At 41.8% G+C, this 18,273-nt stretch overlaps 1 protein-coding gene across 3 annotated transcripts in view; it reads left to right on the top strand.

The window, feature by feature from the left end:
* The window catches only part of trdmt1 (tRNA aspartic acid methyltransferase 1), an 87,029-nt gene that overhangs the window by 50,257 nt on the left and 18,499 nt on the right, over positions 1-18,273 (top strand). For 2 of the 3 annotated variants that reach the window (XM_077553921.1, XM_077553922.1), the window contains 2 exons: positions 4,973-5,298; positions 18,072-18,129. In XM_077553921.1, coding sequence (XP_077410047.1) covers positions 4,973-5,298; positions 18,072-18,129 — 384 coding nt within the window. The remainder of the gene's footprint in view (positions 1-4,972; positions 5,299-18,071; positions 18,130-18,273) is intronic. The other variant, XR_013289638.1, reaches the window with a different exon arrangement.

An 18,273-nucleotide genomic window follows, 5' to 3' on the forward strand; every position in this document is an offset into this window, starting at 1 on the left:
ACCGAGGGCTACAAAAATGGGAAGGCATATGAAGCGCCCCGAGACACACAAAAAAAGTCTGTGGAAGCCAGGAATTGAACTATGAAGTTTTGAATGTTCAATTTTGGCCCATTTTTGCACATTCACTGTGGTCATTCTTTTTGCCCATTTGCCAATAGTTTTCATCCAATTTACTTCTAACTTGGCATAGATCATCTCAAGACCTGGGACAACAACTGGGAAAAAAATCTTGACTTTTAGAAATACTATATGACGGGGGCGGGGACTCAAATTTTGCCTTTAATATTTCCTTCATCAAAAAAGAGGAAATGCTTAATAACTCGGCTGTACAAGCTCCAAAAATCCCAAACTTCTCATGCATTAATAGCCACGGCCTGAAAACATCTATTTCAGGGGTCCCCAACTAAACCGGCAAGAGATCCAGTAACTCCATCAGCCTAGTAGACCAGGGTCCGAACATGCAACAACATTCAGACGATAATTCATTTTTCTGTTCTTTTATTAAATTCCAAACGTGCTGTTACATTGAAATTAATACAACTTGTTAAACTTACTCTCTTTCATTCATTTTAGTGCAAATATATTTGAATGTAAATCACAGTGTAACAAAAATGTATTGCGCATTAACTAACTCCTATTCTTATATTTGTATACTGCCTAGAAGTGCAATACGTGTGCTCTTGCACAAACCTTAACATTGTGATTAAGTATTTCATTTAAAGTGCAACAGGTGACATTAATGTGCCTCAAAAAGCATTTCACTTAACTAGTGCAAATCTGAACTTTTTGTTAACAGACAACAACAGTGGGTTGCAAATTATTCATGTTTAACATTCAATAAAATAAAAAAATTAAAATGTATTATTACCATTCAAAAAATAACTTTGGTAAGTGCAACTGCTTTCTGAACATAAGAGTCACATAAACTGCAAAACACGCTTATTTAGCTCAGTGTGAGAAATTTGCATGAGCACTGGCAGCTAACCTCTTGAATCTGGGAAGGAATGCAGTCAAAGCTATTCTCATACATGCACATGCTCATTGGTCAGCCGTGAGCGGTACTTATTCTTAATGATGTTAACAGTTGAGAAGGCTGACTCACAACTATAGGCAGAGCTAAACATTGTTAATGTGCACAATGCCACTTTGGTGAGAAAAGGGAACTTTGCTGGACTTTGGGAAATTTGATCATGCCCAACACTGAATATTGTAACTTTTCGCCAAAGGGCATGGCCCGAAGTCTGATGATTTACCGTGACAATAAAAGCTGCGTTAATTTGACCCTGATGATCCTATCTTCTCAAAATTTCACACATTTGATGAGACACCAGGTCTGAATATACTACAAACTTATATTTATTGATACTGATAGCGCCACCTATTGGCAATTATATATTTTTTTTTTTACATTTTTTCTTCCAAGAAAACAACTCAAATTTTGAGGGCCTTAACATGCACAGAAACTCATGAAACTACAGGCTTATAGGTCTCAGTAGGCGCTGAGGTATGTAGGTGTTTCCTGTGTGTTGTTAAAACGAAATCCAGTCCCCGCTGGAGGGAATTTCAAAGAGTTTTTCCTTTTTAAACTGTCTCTGGTTGGTTTGAGAAAACACAGGGTTGAGGACACACATTCCCCATGGGGAAATGTTTAAAAAGACAAATAAATGAAAAAATTGAGGGTGACGGGCAATATTCGTTACAATGTGTATATGTATGTATATGTGTATATGTATATATATGTATATATATATGTATATATATATGTATATATATATGTATATATATATGTATATATATATGTATATATATATGTATATGTGTATGTATATATATATGTATATGTGTGTATATATATATATATGTATATGTGTATGTATGTGTGTAATGCAAGTTTGTGTGTGCAGTGCATTAAAATTGGGAGCAGGTGAGATTGAGCAGAGGGAAATGATATCCCCCTGCCTCCCAGACGTGTAAGTGGGACACGGATGGGGGACCGCAGCACTGTTTAATACTGCGGTCCTGCCCCAACCGATGGCACCCCCACCCCGACCCCCCCTGCACCCAGTTGTGGGATGCATTAAAATTGGAGGGGAGTTGTAGGGCAAAGACGGTTACTCATACTCATACATCAACTTGCAGATAATATAAAGAAAATGTTTTTTTAAATTTTGTATTTTTGGAGCAAGGATGTATATGATATAAACATATTATCTGAGAAAAGATGGTGGAGATGTGTAAATCCTTTCTGCTCCCACACACCTAAATAAAACGATTGGTTGTTAAATTGCAAGTCGGGGTTATGCCATTGGGGAGAAAGCCCACAAGGCTCCACTTGGGCTTTTGTAATTTCTAGTGCCTTCCACCAGGCAGTCAGGGTGGCGGAAATCATTGGGTTTTTAAAACAATTGTGTCGCTTAATCGATATTGTAATAAAGAGTAAATCTAAAAGTCTGAGGTTATTACAGTCCTTTTGTTCTAGTTCCAGCCAACAGTTAGTATCTCTGTTGGGTTGTGCCCATAGAATGATATATTGTAGCTGGTTAGCTATATAGTAGTGCATAAAATTTGGTGCCTCTAGACCTCCTTTGGATTTACTTAGTAGATAGACTAATATTTGCTTTTTTTTTTATTCCAGTAAAATTTTGTAATGGCCGAGTCCAACAACTGGAACGTGTTAGACGTAGGTTTAAATGGAATCATTGAGAAAAAACTAATTAATTTTGGATAAAACTTTCATTTTAATGTTGGCTATTCGTCTATTAGAGAAATGGGAAGATTATCCCAGCGCTCCAAGTCACTATAAATGCTATCCAGAAGTGGAGTAAAGTTTAAATGAATTAAATCAGTTAATTTAGGTGAGATTTTTATGCCTAAGTATTTTTTAATTACCTATAGAAAATGAGTAGTGTGGGTCCTGGCTTGCAGGGTTCCATAAATTTTCTGTAATAGGTAGTAGTGTTGATTGTGTCCAGTTAATAGAATAATCTGATAAATGTGAGAATTAGTTATTAAGTTAAATACTTCACCTAACGAAATAGCAGGCTTTTCTAAATAAAGCAAAATATCATCGGCATATAGATTAATTTTGTGTTCTGTTACCCCAGAGTGAATTCCTTGAATTCTTCTTTCCTGGCGTATGGCTAATGCAAGCTGCTCAATAAATGTTGCAAATAATAAAGGGGACAGTGGGCATCCCTGTCTTGTGCCTCTCTGTAGAGTAAAACTCTGAGATATAATCCCATTAGTAGTAACTGTAGCTTTAGGAGAATCATATAATACTGACATCTAGTGAATAAATGACTTCCCAAAGCCAAATTTATTTTCCAAAGCCAAATTTATTTTAAACAGCAAAGAGGAAGGACCAGTTAACTTTGTCAAAAGCTTTTTCTGCATCCAACGATATAATAACTGCCTTTTTATCATGCCACTGTGACATGCTAATAAGGTTAAAGAGCCTCCTAATATTATTAGCAGAGTGACGACCTTTAATAAAGCCTGTTTGGTCGCTATGAATGATTGTCGAAATTACTGTTTCTAGTCTAGATGCGAAAGCCTTAGCGCTAATTTTAATATCAGTGTTAATTAGTGAAATCGGACGGTACCTTGATGGAAGGGTGGGGTCTTTTTCTGGCATTAATAAAAGTTTAATTGTTGCTATATTCATGTGTGGACGTATATAACCATTAGTTTTTATTTCTGTTACTACTCTTAAGAATAATGGAGCAAGTATTAACCAAAAGTGCTTAAAAAATATAACCATCCGGGCCAAGTGCTCTGCCATTAGGCATACTATCTAGAGCACTGTATAGCTCGTTTATAGTAAGTGCCGCATCTAACATATCTTTATATTCAGTAGTTAACTTTGGTATATTTAAGCTACTGAGGAATGCCTCAATATGCTCATGGTTAGGCTTGTTAGTTTCTGAATATAGGTTGCGTTAATAGTTATAAAAAAATTAGATTCATTTCTTCTGGTGATTGTGTGCATTCACCAGTTGTCCCTTTAATAGCCGTTATAAGAGATTTTTTAGTTAGCATATCGTCTAACTGTATTTTTGTATTTTGTAAGTCAGTCCATATTTGGTTATTTGGGTTTGTTGCGTACTCATCCGTCAGTTGTTTAATTTTATCTTCTAAGTCTTTTTCTAATTTTTGATCCTGTTTCTTTTTATAAGATGAGTATGATATAATTTTACCTCTAATTACCGCTTTCCCAGCTTCCCAGAGAAGAGATGGAGATAAGTCTGAAGAGTCATTTATTTACAAAAAGTCTGCCCACTCTCTTCTTATAATTTTGTTAAACTCTGTGTCATTTAGCAGTGAGATGTTAAAACACCATGTCGGGGGTGGTTTAAAGGTATAATCAACTTGTAGGGTAAGGGAGACTGGTGCATGGTTGCTAATAATAATAGGATGTATTTGTGTAACAATTTTATCAGCAATATAATTATTTGTAAGAAAATAATCAATTCTTGAAAAAGACCGGTGCACAGCGGAAACGGAAAAGAAGGTAAATTCCTTCTTAGTTGGGTTTTTAAGTCTCCAGCTGTCGACGAGGCCAAAATCATCCATATATTTCCCAATTACTTAAGTAGATTGTAATCGCCTTATACATGTTGTATTATTAGAACGATCTATTAATGAATTTAAGACTGTGTTAAAGTCTCCTCCAATAATAATAGTAGAGTTCGCTGCTAAATTAAACAGCTGAGAGAAAAAATCATGGGAAAAGGCAGAAAACATTCACATTCCAATGTGCTAGTACCCCAACGCGCAAGTACCCCAAAGTGGCCCGTAGTAGTATTATTATTATTATTATTATTATTATTATTATTATTATTATGCGAAATTTCAGCTAAATATTACTATACATGTGCATGCAATACTTATGGGTGTTACTCAAATGCTGTGTGCTTTCACATGTGATCAGAATGTCTGATGGAAGTTTGTAATACTGTACTTTATCTTTTAGGATTTCCAAACATCGCTGCTCCCTGCTAAGATTGAGTCCTCTGTGGAGCCTGCCCATTTGAGTCCTCTACAGCCAGTTAGTTTCCTGACAAAAGAGGAAGAAATAGAAGATCATGTCCTATATAAACTTGAGACAACAAATGATGCTCAGAGAAAGATGAATCAGAATAGTGATTTGTCAGTCAGGCAGATCCAAGACTTCCTTGAACCACAAGAGAAGATTAACATGGATGAGTATCTTGTTCCATCTGAAGTATTGCTGCGTTATGCTCTCATCCTGGATATTGTCAAACCCATCTGCCGGAGGTCGATCTGCTTCACCAAAGGGTAAGTACAGTAATACTTCATATTTATCCCTTTCTTTTTACAGGACTACAAAAAAATTGAATGCCACTTTGTGGCTCACCCCCTTTTTATTCAGGCTCAAGTCATTTTTGTTGCGTGCCTGGCTTGTACACTTTCAATGGTACACCTTTTCTCTCACACAAATTTTTGACACACCCATCATGTGTAACAGTCAGGTTCAATCAACCTAGAACATTTAATAAACAACAGATAAGGAAAGAAGACAAGCGACTTAGATTATTTTTTGCTTGCGAGAACGGACAGAGATGTGCACAGATTACAACCTCCTACCCGTTCTGAGCACATTCCGCCAAGTACTCTCTCTTTAATAGGATTTTCCCTAGTTTACACAAATGTTGCTGCTCTAAATGGGATGGGGAACACTCAGCAGCAACCTCCAAGGAAATGAGTCATTGTGCAGATAATAATACAAACGTGTCTTTCTTTGGCACTGAAGATTTCATTAGTCAAAGTTCAACAGTTCATCCGCAAAGTTTTTCAGCCGCTATCTTGTGCAGCTGCAAAAACAAAAGTCATGTTTTGCAATACTGTAAGAGTAAATATGGGATAACTTATGTACATTTATTCTAACAGTAACCTGGAAATTTTTACACAGCCACCAAAGAGGCGGGACTCAGTGAAGTCTCAGGCTTTGTCCCAGCACTCACACTTCCACCATTGTGCCCCTCAATTGACTTTTCGCAAACCACGCCCCCAAAAGGCTACGGTTCGTCAAGTTTATATCCACTCCATTGAAATCCATTATAAAATGTATCCACAAAACTTTTGTCAGTTTCAATAAAACCATACCAAACAAAGTTCTAACAAGCTGTGGACCTCCAACATGCAAAATAGTGAAACGCTGTGCCCATAGATTTTTTGTGTAAATCAGAAATGAGGAATCCTCAAAGTGGAGCGATGTCTTCAATGGATTACACAGTGTGGATAGCCTCTCCTCTAGCTAAATGTCTCCCATGTTTGCTCCAAGGTAAGAGCCTGTAGAGTGGCTATAATGGGCATATCACTAAACTAGCAACTGAATGGGATATCTGCTGTGAAATTCACGTTAGCTCTAGAGGTGAGAGCATCCACAAAACTGGATATCCATGTTAGACTTATGAATTTTTAATATTGTATATTATCAGAATATCATTATCATTAGCCATTCATCACCGAAATCGGAGAGTGCTTCCCCATTTTCAGCAAGTTCTTTTTAATGCAGCGCCGTGTAAAAATACACGGACTGAGAAAGACCATCTTTATTCAGCCCGATTGATGGACGTTTACCTGCTTCAGTCTGTGCTCAGTCCGTGTATTTTTACAAATCTTTGCGTCATACATAACTCGCTAAGTCTATCTTGACATTGTTATTGTTATTAATGGTAGCTGGCTAACTTGACGTCCTAGTACAGGGTTCCCCAATTAGTTCGCACTGAAATTATGTCAAGGTTATCAAGTCGCCAAATTGTCTGCGAGTCTTTCCACAGACAGCTGTTAGCAGCATTTCTATAAGTATTTTTTTTTCTAGAACAGTCAAGTCAGACCATGTTAAAATGTGTGTACCAAATAATTTCAGGCAGATATTGGCTTCCGTTGTAGCAAACAATATAATTTGGCTTAGTATAAATGTTAAAATGATATTGTAATTATGTTGTTTCTTTTTTGTTGTATTACATTTTACGAGTTTTGAAGTTTTCGAGGAAAGTGGGAAATTAGATGGATATATCCCACTCCGATTGTCCCAGTTCGAACCTCAAAGCGTTCGAGGCAAATGTAAACAAAAAATGGTTCATTTGGTGATTCCAATAAATTGCTTGTTGTTCTGGTTAACACATTCATTCTAATTCACGGTCTGTCTCTCTCCATGGGGCTTGGCATTGTCGAGTGACGTCAGATTGAAGTCAGTCAGTGAAGTCAGGGTCCTTTTCTTCTTTCCCGACTTTGCAACTCGGATGTATCAGTTCAAAGCATTCCCGTGCTCACTTCCTGGTATGAAGTCAGAAATGTCCAACTTCCCACTTTTCTTGAATGCAGCATAATTCCTGGATTGTGGAGTTTTCATAAAACATGAATTCTATATAGATCCAATTGTAAAATATGTCACACTTTATTGAGAACTTAACTTGCGGAGTGGATCCAGAAGTTATACTAATTGTCACCTGTCAACCCTCATTTAACAGGCTACTTTGAAGGAGCATTTATTTTTGCATTCTCTTTTTAATAAATTCACTAAGTCATTTAATCAGAATACTGTACTGTGACAAACATCTGCAAAAATAATTTTATGAATATCCCACGAGCAAAAACCCCCCAAATCATCAATATAAACAATAAACAAAAGGGGGGGGGGGGCCAGAATAGATCCTTGTGGAACTCCAAATTTGGTTTTCCATTCCTGAATTTTCTCCATTTATATTTACATATTGCTATCTCCCATAAACATAGTCTCTGAACCACTGTAGTGCTATGACCCTGACACCGTTGTGTTGTGTGTTCTTCCCATGCCGAGCGCATGGGTTTTCTCCGGAGGCTCCGGTTTCCTTCCACATTCCAAAAAACTTGTATGATAGGTTGCACTCTTGCACTCTGACCAGGGCTAATACAATTGAGCCAAATTTTCAAATCAAGAAATGTAGCCGGGCCAGACACATTAGGCGACCAGTAAACAGCTGATAATGACACCAACCAATGTGAATGAAAAAATGCTCACTTTTTACTCATCTCCCTTTTAAATTTGGAAATATGGCAAAGGCATATAATATTAAAAACAGCATAAATCACAATAACAAAGCTCACCAGAACCCGAGGTGTTTTTTCATCTAAATAAAAATACAATACATTTAATATAAACGTTAATAAAATTATTTAACTAGTAATTTTGGTCACATCTTACCCAGGCATACCTCAAAGTGTATAAAAACACAAATCTATCATTTGTTTCTGGTTTTCGATTCAATTCAATTCAACTTTATTCCAGACTCTTGGTCCAATGTAAACAAACATAAAACACACCCACAATAAAACAATAAAAACAGTTATCAGACAGTCATACCAATGTCTCCATATCCTAGACTGATACCGTACAGCACTACACTCTATATCAGTCAGAGACAACACAACTTGATTCACTGACCTATTCAAGCGACAAATAAAACTATATGTAAGCGTTCTCAAAAGTGGCTTGTAATCCATTTATTCCAGCTGTGACAAACCTCACTTGGCCTCCTAAGGAGCACCCTGCAAAGCGTCATTGTAGGCCACCTGCAGCCTTTGCAAACTTCCTTTCTTATAATTGGACCAAAGGTGAGCTGTTTTGTTCCAAACATTTTACCTTGGAACATTTTTACACTGCCTCCTATGAGCGAATATGTTTGATCGATGCCGCAAACAAACGAGTCCTCTCAGAAAACGTGGTCATCCAGTACATACTGATTATGACACGTACAAAAACACAAACACACATCACAGACACGTTACCATCATCATCATTCAAAACAGACTGTAATACTTATAATACTTAATACTATATTCTTACTATGAATTAGGCCAACAGATTACCTTCGTACCTTACGAGACTGTGGAAAATGTAAAAAAAAGAGGGAAAAAAAGCTCAGCTTGGCTTAATTGAAGAAAATTATGACAAATCATTATCAAAATGCACATGCACATATCTATGTATGTCCATAGAATTCTCTGAAAATATGAAAGCGATCAACACAGTATTTTGGATTTAATAGGCATATACAGTATACTGTCTTGCTCGCCATCGGTGCGCACTCGTCACGTTGCTTAATGAGGAAAATGGTTAATGTCCATAAAATCCAAGCACACATCATCACGCATCATATATCAATATGTATCACAAAAATACTTATGTAGCCTATAGTTAAATAAAAACTGAGAAACAGTAACAGTGCAAATAGATGGCGTCATCATCACATTTGTTAAATTTGAAATTAAAACATCACACCACATCAATGATCTACCGAGAGAGTAACCACAGCGGGTAGGAAGGACCTTCGATACCTTTCCTTGTTCAAGCGTGGAGAAGCCTAGCACTAATGGTGCTTTCCATGGCTCGAACAGTCCCGCACATGGGGTGGGAGGCATTACCCCGGATAGATGACAGCTTTGTCACCATTCTCCTGTTGCCTACTACCCCTACCATCTCGAGACTGGAGCCCAGAACAGAGCCCGCCTTCTTCACCAATTTGTTCAGTCTCTTCCTCTCCGCACTTGAGATGCTGCTGCTCCAGCAGACCACACTGTAAAATAAGACTGAGGCCACCACAGAGTCATAAAAGGTCCTTAATAAATTCTTCCGCACCCCGAAGGCCCTCAGTCTACGTAGCAGGTGTAGTCTACTCAGTCCCTTTTTGTACAGAGCCTGAGTGTTGTCGGTCCAGTCCTATTAAGGTGAACACCCAAGTACTTGTAAGAGTCCACTATCTCAATGTCTATTCCCTGGATGTTCACCGGAAGGGGGTGGGTTAAATGACCTTTAGTCAGGCGAAAATCCACCACCAGCGCCTTACTTTTTCCTGCATTAATCCAGAGGCGATTTTCCTCTCACCAGGCCACACAGTTCTTGTTCAGTTCTCGGTACTCTGTCTCATCTCCATTGTTGATGAGACCAACGATGGCAGAGTCACCCGAGAACTTTTGCAGGTGACAGTTTGTCGTGTGGTGTAAGAAATCGGCTGTGTAAATGGTAAACAGTAGAGGCACTAGAACAGTCCCTTGAGGCGCCCCCGTACTGCAGATTACCATATCATACACACGGCCGCTCGTCTTCACATACTGCGGCCTATTGGTGAGAAAGCCCAGAACCCATGTTGTTAGCTGTTGGCACACCCCATTGAGCTCCAATTTGTTCCTCAGGAGATCTGGCTGGATGGTATTGAAAGCACTGGAGAAATCATAGAACATGATTCTCACAGTACTTCCAGTCCTATCCACATGGGAAAGGGATCTCTGTTAATCTCAAGTTAAAAATATGATAAAGAAACAAATTCCAACACTTCGGGGTACGCTCCAACCGCCTGTTTTAGCTAAAGATATTACCAAGCTTTCTCCGACAACAAAAAAACTTTCAAAAATATATAAGTTACTTTCATATACTTTTTTTTCTCCTTTCTTTTTTTTTTCTAGAGAGCTCAGTATTATTGTTCATTCGGTAATTTTACCGATTTGACATGTCATCATCATTGCTCTCCTTTTTTTTTTTTTTTTTTTTTTTGTATGTGGGTGATTATGTGTATGTGCGTGCGTGTGAGTGTGTTTGTATTCATAAGTTCACCTAAAACCTATAAAAAAAAATCCCATACCGTTCACCTAAACCGAACACTTACAGCCAGAGTCGTGAGGCCGTCAGGAAACCCAAGGAAGGACCAAAGAAAAGAAAGGAAAGTGAAATCCAGCACGGACCAGACACCACCCACCAGGCCACCAACCAGAGTCCTTCACCAACCCCAGAGACATCTAAATTTCAACAAATCAGGAGACCTCAAGAGACCAAAGGAGAGACTGAGGAAAGGAAGGAAGGACAGACGAAGCAGAGTGAGATCCAAAGACACCAGCCTCCACCGATTCAATGACCTGAGGAAGATTGTGTCTAAGTTTCGATAGGTGCTGGTGTGGTGGATCTGGCGTGCATGAAAATCTCCACCAAAGAGGGGAGCCGTCAACCCCCGCCAGGACAGAGCAAGCACAATACCTCAGGGCCCCCCAGGCCGCGGCAGCGCCAAAGGACGACCCCCGGGCCCCGGAGGGGCCACTGGCCGGAGAGCAAACCCAGGAGCAGGAGCGCCACCCCACCCCAACGCGGCCTGCGCCCCCAACCCAACGCAGCAGGACGGGGCACTGCAGGCCCGCCAGGAACCCCACCGGTCCACAGCCCCCGTTCCCCCCATGACCCCCCCCGCCCCCCATCCACCCCAGCCCCAGCCGCCCCCAAACCCCCAGACACCCTCCCACCCCCAGCACCCCCACCCCCCAACCAAGCCACCCCGAGAACCCCCCCCCCCCCCCAAGCCAGCTCGTCGACTGGCGAACTCTACCCCTAAACCTTGAATATGACCCCACCCAGTGTATATACAAGTGTGTGTGTGTGTGCGTGGTGCATTAAAATTGGGAGCAGGTGAACCGGAGCAGAGGGAAATGATATCCCCATGCTCCGATCCACCCGCCTCCCAGGTATAGCAGTGAGTGTATGTGGTGCATTAAAATAAATAAATAGGGGTGGCGCGGCGGGGACACAGACAGGGGACCGGAGCACTGCTCCATACTGCGGTCTGCCCCAACCGATGCCCCCCCCACACATACACACACACAGACAGGTGTGTGGTGCATTAAAATTACTAACCCCCCACCCCCCAAAGTGTGTTATGTGCCTTATATGTCTATAAAAGTGTATTGTGCAAAACTAGTGCAGTGAGTTAAGAGGAGCGACCAGCGGGCACAACACCATCCCTCCCGGCCCCCGGAGCGCCGAGATCCGGGCCACGGATGGAGCCCCAGGCCCAGGGGAGGGGGAGGAAGGCGGACAGGGGGAAGGAGACGACAAGAAGGGCAGGAGGCAGCGGCAGGGCCGCAGAGAGAGGGAGAGAGGAGGAGGAAGGGTGACGAGGGAGAAGGGACAGGGAGGCGGAGGATGGGCGGGGAGAGGCGAGGAGGGAGAGGCAGCAAGGGGGAGGAAGGGGGAGGGGAGAGGGAACCACGGGGCACCCCGGCGGCCCACAGGCCCCGAACCGCGTCGCCGGGCCCAGAGCCATGGACCGCGCCGGGGCGGCGCCGCCCCGGAACGCAGCACCCCCCAAGAGACCCAGGGAACGGCCAAGACGCAGCCGCCACCCAGCAGCCAACAGAGGGGCAGACCCGCCCACGCCCAGCCAGGGGGGGGCAGCACCTATAAAATTAACCCTCTGGCATGCAGTGAATCCGAATATTAACCCTTAGTGCCCATTGGAGGTGAATCTGCTCGATCCTGTTGCCAGCAACTGGTTTCCTGACTATAAAAACACAACCATTAGTTACAAATTTTCAAATACAGAAACATCAATGTAAGTTATCACGATGTGGTGGCTCTCGCTAACAGGCAGAATTAAGTAACCACAATTAGGTTAAAATCTTCTATGTATGTAGACCATGTTTCTATAAATTTTGATATTTGTTTTTTATTTGAGGCAGATATTTTTTCCATTAAAATGTGATTTATGAGGAGGTTAGACCATTGGTCGATATTCAGAGTTTGTTTATTTTTCCAGTTAACAAGAATAGTTTTTTTTGCGATAGTAAGGGCTACAAGTGTAGATTGAAATTGTTTATGTGGTAAGTCAGTTGTTGTTAAGTCACCTAGCAAACACAAGTTTGGAGATAAAGGTATCCTACAGTCCAAGATAGCGGAAAGTTTTTCTAAGACTTTAGTCCAGAAATACATAACCGGAGTACATAACCATAAAGCATGAAAATAAGTGTCTGTAGTGTTTTGTAAACACTGGAGACAAATGTCGGAGTCTGAGAGTCCCATTTTCTTCATCATATATTGAGTAATGTATGTTCTATGAATAATTTTATATTGGATAAGTTGTGCGTTTTGTCATTTTAAATGCGTTTTCACAAAATCCAAAAGTCAGATTCCGGAGGTATAGACAAGTCTGTCTCCCATTTCGAGATGGGTAAAGACATTTTATCAGTATATGAAAGTAACATATATTTTTGAAAGTTTTTTTGTTGTTGTCGGAGAAAGCTTGGTAATATCTTTAGCTAAAACAAGCGGTTGGAGCGTACCCCGAAGTGTTGGAATTTGTTTCTTTATCATATTTTTAACTTGTAGATATAAAAAAATTCTGTTTTTTATTTTATATTTTTGGAGCAATGATGTATATGATATGAACATATTATCTGAGAAGAACCTAAATAAAACGATTGGTTATTAAGTTGAAAGTCGGGGTTATGCCATAGGGGATAAAGCCCACAGGGCTCCACTTGGGCTTTTGTAATTTCTAGTGCCTTCCACCATGCAGTTAGGGTGGCGGAAATCATTGGGTTTTTAAAACAATTATGTCGCTTAATCGATGTTGTAGTAAAGAGTAAATCTAGAAGTCTGAGGTTATTACAATCCTTCTGTTCGAGTTCCAGCCAACAGTTAGTATCTCTGTTGGGTTGTGCCCATAGAATGATATATTGTAGCTGGTTAGCTATATAGTAGTACATAAAATGTGGTGCCTCTAAACCTTTGGATTTACTTTTCTGAAGAGTAGATACACTGTAGACTAATCTTTGCTTTTTACTTTCATATACTGATAAAATGTCTTTACCCATCTCGAAATGGGAGACAGACTTGTCTATAGCTCCGGAATCTGACTTTTGGATTCAAATTCAAATGACAAAACACACAAATTTACAACTTATCCAATATAAAATTATTCATAGAACATACATTACTCAATATATAATGAAGAAAATTGGACTCGGTTGGGGCAGACCGCAGTATAGAGCAGTGCTGCGGTCCCCTGTCCGTGTCCCCGCCGCGCCAGCCCCCTATTTATTTTTTTAATGCACCACATACACTCACTGACATGCCTGGGAGGCGGGTGGATCGGAGCATGGGGATATAATTTCCCTCTGCTCCGGTTCACCTGCTCCCAATTTTAATGCACCACACACACACACACTTGTATATACACTGGGTGGGGTCACATTCAAGGTTTAGGGGTAGAGTTCGCCAGTCGGCAAGCTGGCGAACTCAGTAACAGGGTTAACTTTCACTAAGAACGCTGGAGTGACGACCGGGGCCTTTCCCCGCTGGGCCTGGGGTTCGGGGGTGCCGCCCGTCCCCAGGTGCACCCATCTCCCCTTCTGCCCCCGCGGGGTGTTCCGTCCCTCCACGCGGTGGGGGGTGGGGTGGGCGCGGATGTCCTCTCCGCTCCGCTTCCCGGCCCCTCTCCGGCGCCGGTGCCTTGGTGCTGGGGGGCCCTGAAGTGCTCCGCTTGCTCTGTCCTGGCAGGGGTCGACGGCTCCCCTCTTTGGTGGAGATTTTCATGCATGCCAGATCCACTACACCAGCATCTATCGAAACTCAGACACAATCTGCTTCTTCCTCAGGTCATTGAATCGGTCAAGGCTGGTGTCTGTGGATCTCACTCTGCTTCGTCTGTCCTTCCTTCCTTTCCTCAGTCTCTCCTTTGGTCTCTTGAGGTCTCCCTGATCTGTTGGAATTTAGATGTCTCTGGGGTTGGTGAAGGACTCTGGTTGGTGGCCTGGTGGATGGTGTCTGGTCGGTGCTGGATTTCACTTTCCTTTCTTTTCTTTGGTCCTTCCTCGGGTCTCCTGACGGCCTCACGACTGTGGCTGGAAGTGTTCGGTTTAGGTGAACGGTATGGGATTTTTTTTTAATAGGTTTTAGGTGAACTAATGAATACACACACACTCGCACGCACGCACGCACACACACATCATCACCCACATACAAAAAAAAAAAAAGGAGAGCAATGATGATGACATGTCAAATTGGTAAAATTACCGAATGAACAATACTGAGCTTTCCAGAAAAAAAAAGAAGGAAAGGGATCTCTGGACAAGTAAGATGACGGCGTCCTCATCTCCAATTCCCTGCTGGTTGGCAAATTGTGGGTCTGCCAAGGTACTCACTAGGGGGCGCAGGTGGTGGAGGACCAGTCTCTCCAGGGTCTTTGCCAGGTGGGATGTCAGGGCTTCTGGTCGGTAGTGGTTGAAGTCACTAGGCCGAGATGAGTTGGGCACCGGTACCACGCAAGATGTCTTCCACAGCAGTGGCACCTCAAGCTCATGTTGAAAATATGCTCCACAATCCCACACAGTTGCCTTGTGCAGGTTTTGAGGAGCCTTGATCTTAAGCCATCCGGACTAGTAGTCTTCTTGACCTTGAGCTTTGACAGTTCTCTCTCAACCTGTGCTGCGTAGAGCAGGCCACGCTGGATACAGAGAGGGTCCTCTGAGTAGGTGGGGGAGGGAGCTGCAGCAGAGTTGGTTGGTTCGGGAAGGTGTTTGATGGTTGGTTAAACCGATTAAAAAAACTATTAAAGTCATTCACCCACTCCTGATCCTTGTCCCGCACAGGTCTGAGGTTACTGTGTCCAGATATTGTTTTCAAACTCCTCCAGACGCTGCTGACTTCATTGTGCTGCAGTTGTTCTTCCATCATTCTCCTGTAGCTATTTTTCCCCTCTCTGATCTTCCTCCTCAGTTGCCTCTGCACTACCCTCATCTGCTCCCTGTCCCCCAATTTAAAAGCAGATCTGTTTTTCAGGAGCATTTTTATAGCAGGAGGGATCCACGGTTTGTTCTTCACAAACTGTCTTACAGTCTTGACAGGAATGGTAGCGTCAACACAAAAGTTAATGTAGTCCGTCACACAGCTGGTTAGACTGTCAATGTCCTCACCGTAGTCATCACAGAAAACATTCCACATCATGGAGTCAAAACAGTCTTTCAGTGTCTCCACAGCCTCCTCGGACCACATCTTCCTTGTGTGGGTTGTGTCTGGTTGTCTGTGTACTAAAGGCTTGTACACAGGGAGAACATACACAAGATCATGGTCGGATTTCCCCAGAGGAAGAAGGGGTGAGGATGTGTATGTGTCCTTGATGTTGGCATAAAAAAGATCAAGTGTCTTATTTCCTCTGGTGTGGCAGGTGAAATACTGGCTAAAAGTTGGCAATGTAGAGGAGGAAGAGGCATGGTTAAAGTCACCTGCTATAAGGAGGAGGGCTTGTGGATGATGTGTTTGCAGTCTGCTCACAGCCAAGTGGAGAGATGTGCTGGTCGTGTTAGCATTTGCATGCGAGAGTTCCCTCGGCAGCAGCTAGTATAGCCACATACTAACGGCTAGCAGTTCAATGACCCTACTGCAGAGTTTGTACTTGATATTAATATGGCCGGGGGTTGCACCACTTATCATTCACAAACACAGCAAACCCCCCTCCCTTCTTCTTACCGCTGTCTCGCGTCCTGTCCCCTCTTATAAACTGGAAGCTGTCCAGCCCCACATTGGAGTCCTCAGTTAGCTCCGTTAGCCACGTCTCACAGAAGAGCATCAAGCTAAATTCCCGGTATTCGCTTTGATGTCGTGTTAGCGCCGTTACCTCGTTTATCTTGTTTAAGATGGATCTTACATTCCCTGTGACAGTGGAAAGAGTGGGCTTGAAGCGTCTTTTTTTGTTGCACTTTACCCCCGAGTGGAATCTTCTTCTCCGTCTTTTGAGCTCTGCGGGGACATCATGTTTGTAGCCAATTAGCTTCCCTGAGCTACACAAGGCTAACAACTGCTCGCGTGTGTAGGTTCGCCGGTTGGGTACTGGTCCAGTGCACATGTTGACATTCAAGTGCTACTACCACTGCTACTAAACTACAAGTTAAAAAACATAGTTAAAAAACAAAGCAATGTAACATACAACAATTACAAACATGCACTGAACACATGCGATCACACATCAATGAGTGTCGTGCAAGAGCAAGACACTAGAGATGGGACGTTTGACACTGAGACTCCGGAGCATGTGTCAGCCGAGTGAGACAGACTGCTCGAAACAATGTATCAAAAGCCTCGATGAAACCTTCGTGATCACGTGCTGATGACGTATGCGGCTTTATGCGCGCTAATGAGATACCGGAAATGACGTAACTGATTCAAACCTTTTGGCGCGGTGTCAGGCGCACAATTCCCTCATGTAGATATTTGCTTCACTTTATGTTCACCTGGAAAAGTTAGTTATTCGTTAGTTAGTTGTTATTATGCATTATTTTTAAATCGTGTGTAGAAGATACAGGCTTGACCCAAGTATTTTCCACCGGGTTGCTATAAGCGCTTCTCCAAGACCCTCAGTCACATCTCCCGAAGACTGATGTTGAAATACTTGTCATCTGGCTTACAGCGCACTTGTGTCATATCCAAATCATGTTTATAAAAATCGAATGAGTAACAGGACATCACATTGAACCATAGTACTGGTACAGTGTCAAAATATTGCAACACTTCCATGTGTACCTGATGATCATTAGACAGACACAAATGTAAGACTGAATGCACTGGTGTTATGTTGGAATAGAAATCAATCAGGCGAATCACTTTGAAGATTATAGCTGCTATGACTCCAACTGACCACCAGATGTCACCGGTACGATCTATCTTATGGGGCTTTGAAACTTCGACTCTTTTTCCAAAATCAATCAGCCGAAAGCCTCAAAAGTTTCACAAGGCTTCATTGTCCCATCTCTACAAGACACAAAGCGCTGCGTTCAAAGTTCTATACTAGTATCGGTATCCGCCCGTTATTTGTTCGTACTCGCCGATACCGATGCCAGTGTTTTATATCAGGGCACCACCATTACCAATATCAGTATCGGTGCAACACTCATAATCTTCATATTCATGAACAAACAATATTCAACAAATATACTAATAATTTCTTATCATCTAAACCTTTTATTTTCACTTTTAGGATTCTCACGCTTCTTAGCCTTTTCATACATTTCAGGTGAATGCTACACTTATCCAAGTAATAGTACCACCTATATTCTATTCTAGCTTTAGTTGAAATTTAAAGCCAATCTTTAGTGTGCCAAACTCACCCAAAAGATTTTAGAATTGTAAACTTTTTGTTGCATCCAAAAACACAACTTGTTCCACAGTTTATGAATAACAGACGTCTTTTTTTTATCTACTTGTGACCAATCCATTTAACATGTAATTGTTTTTTTTTGTCTGTGTTTTTAAGCTATGGGCGGTATGTGGAAGGAACTGGTTCAGTATTGCAATGCTGCCTGGAAACAGAGGTATGTTTTAAACTTTTAAACAAAAAACAAACAAACCATAGCTAGGAGAATTGCCATAGTCAAACTAAAACGTGTCAACTAATTTCCAGGGCTGGTGTTACGAAAGATATTTAAAGGCTTGGGGTACTTCTAGACAGTCTGTGG

Source organism: Vanacampus margaritifer, chromosome 20 (assembly GCF_051991255.1).
Source record: "Vanacampus margaritifer isolate UIUO_Vmar chromosome 20, RoL_Vmar_1.0, whole genome shotgun sequence".
Classification (NCBI taxonomy): Eukaryota; Metazoa; Chordata; class Actinopteri; order Syngnathiformes; family Syngnathidae; genus Vanacampus; species Vanacampus margaritifer.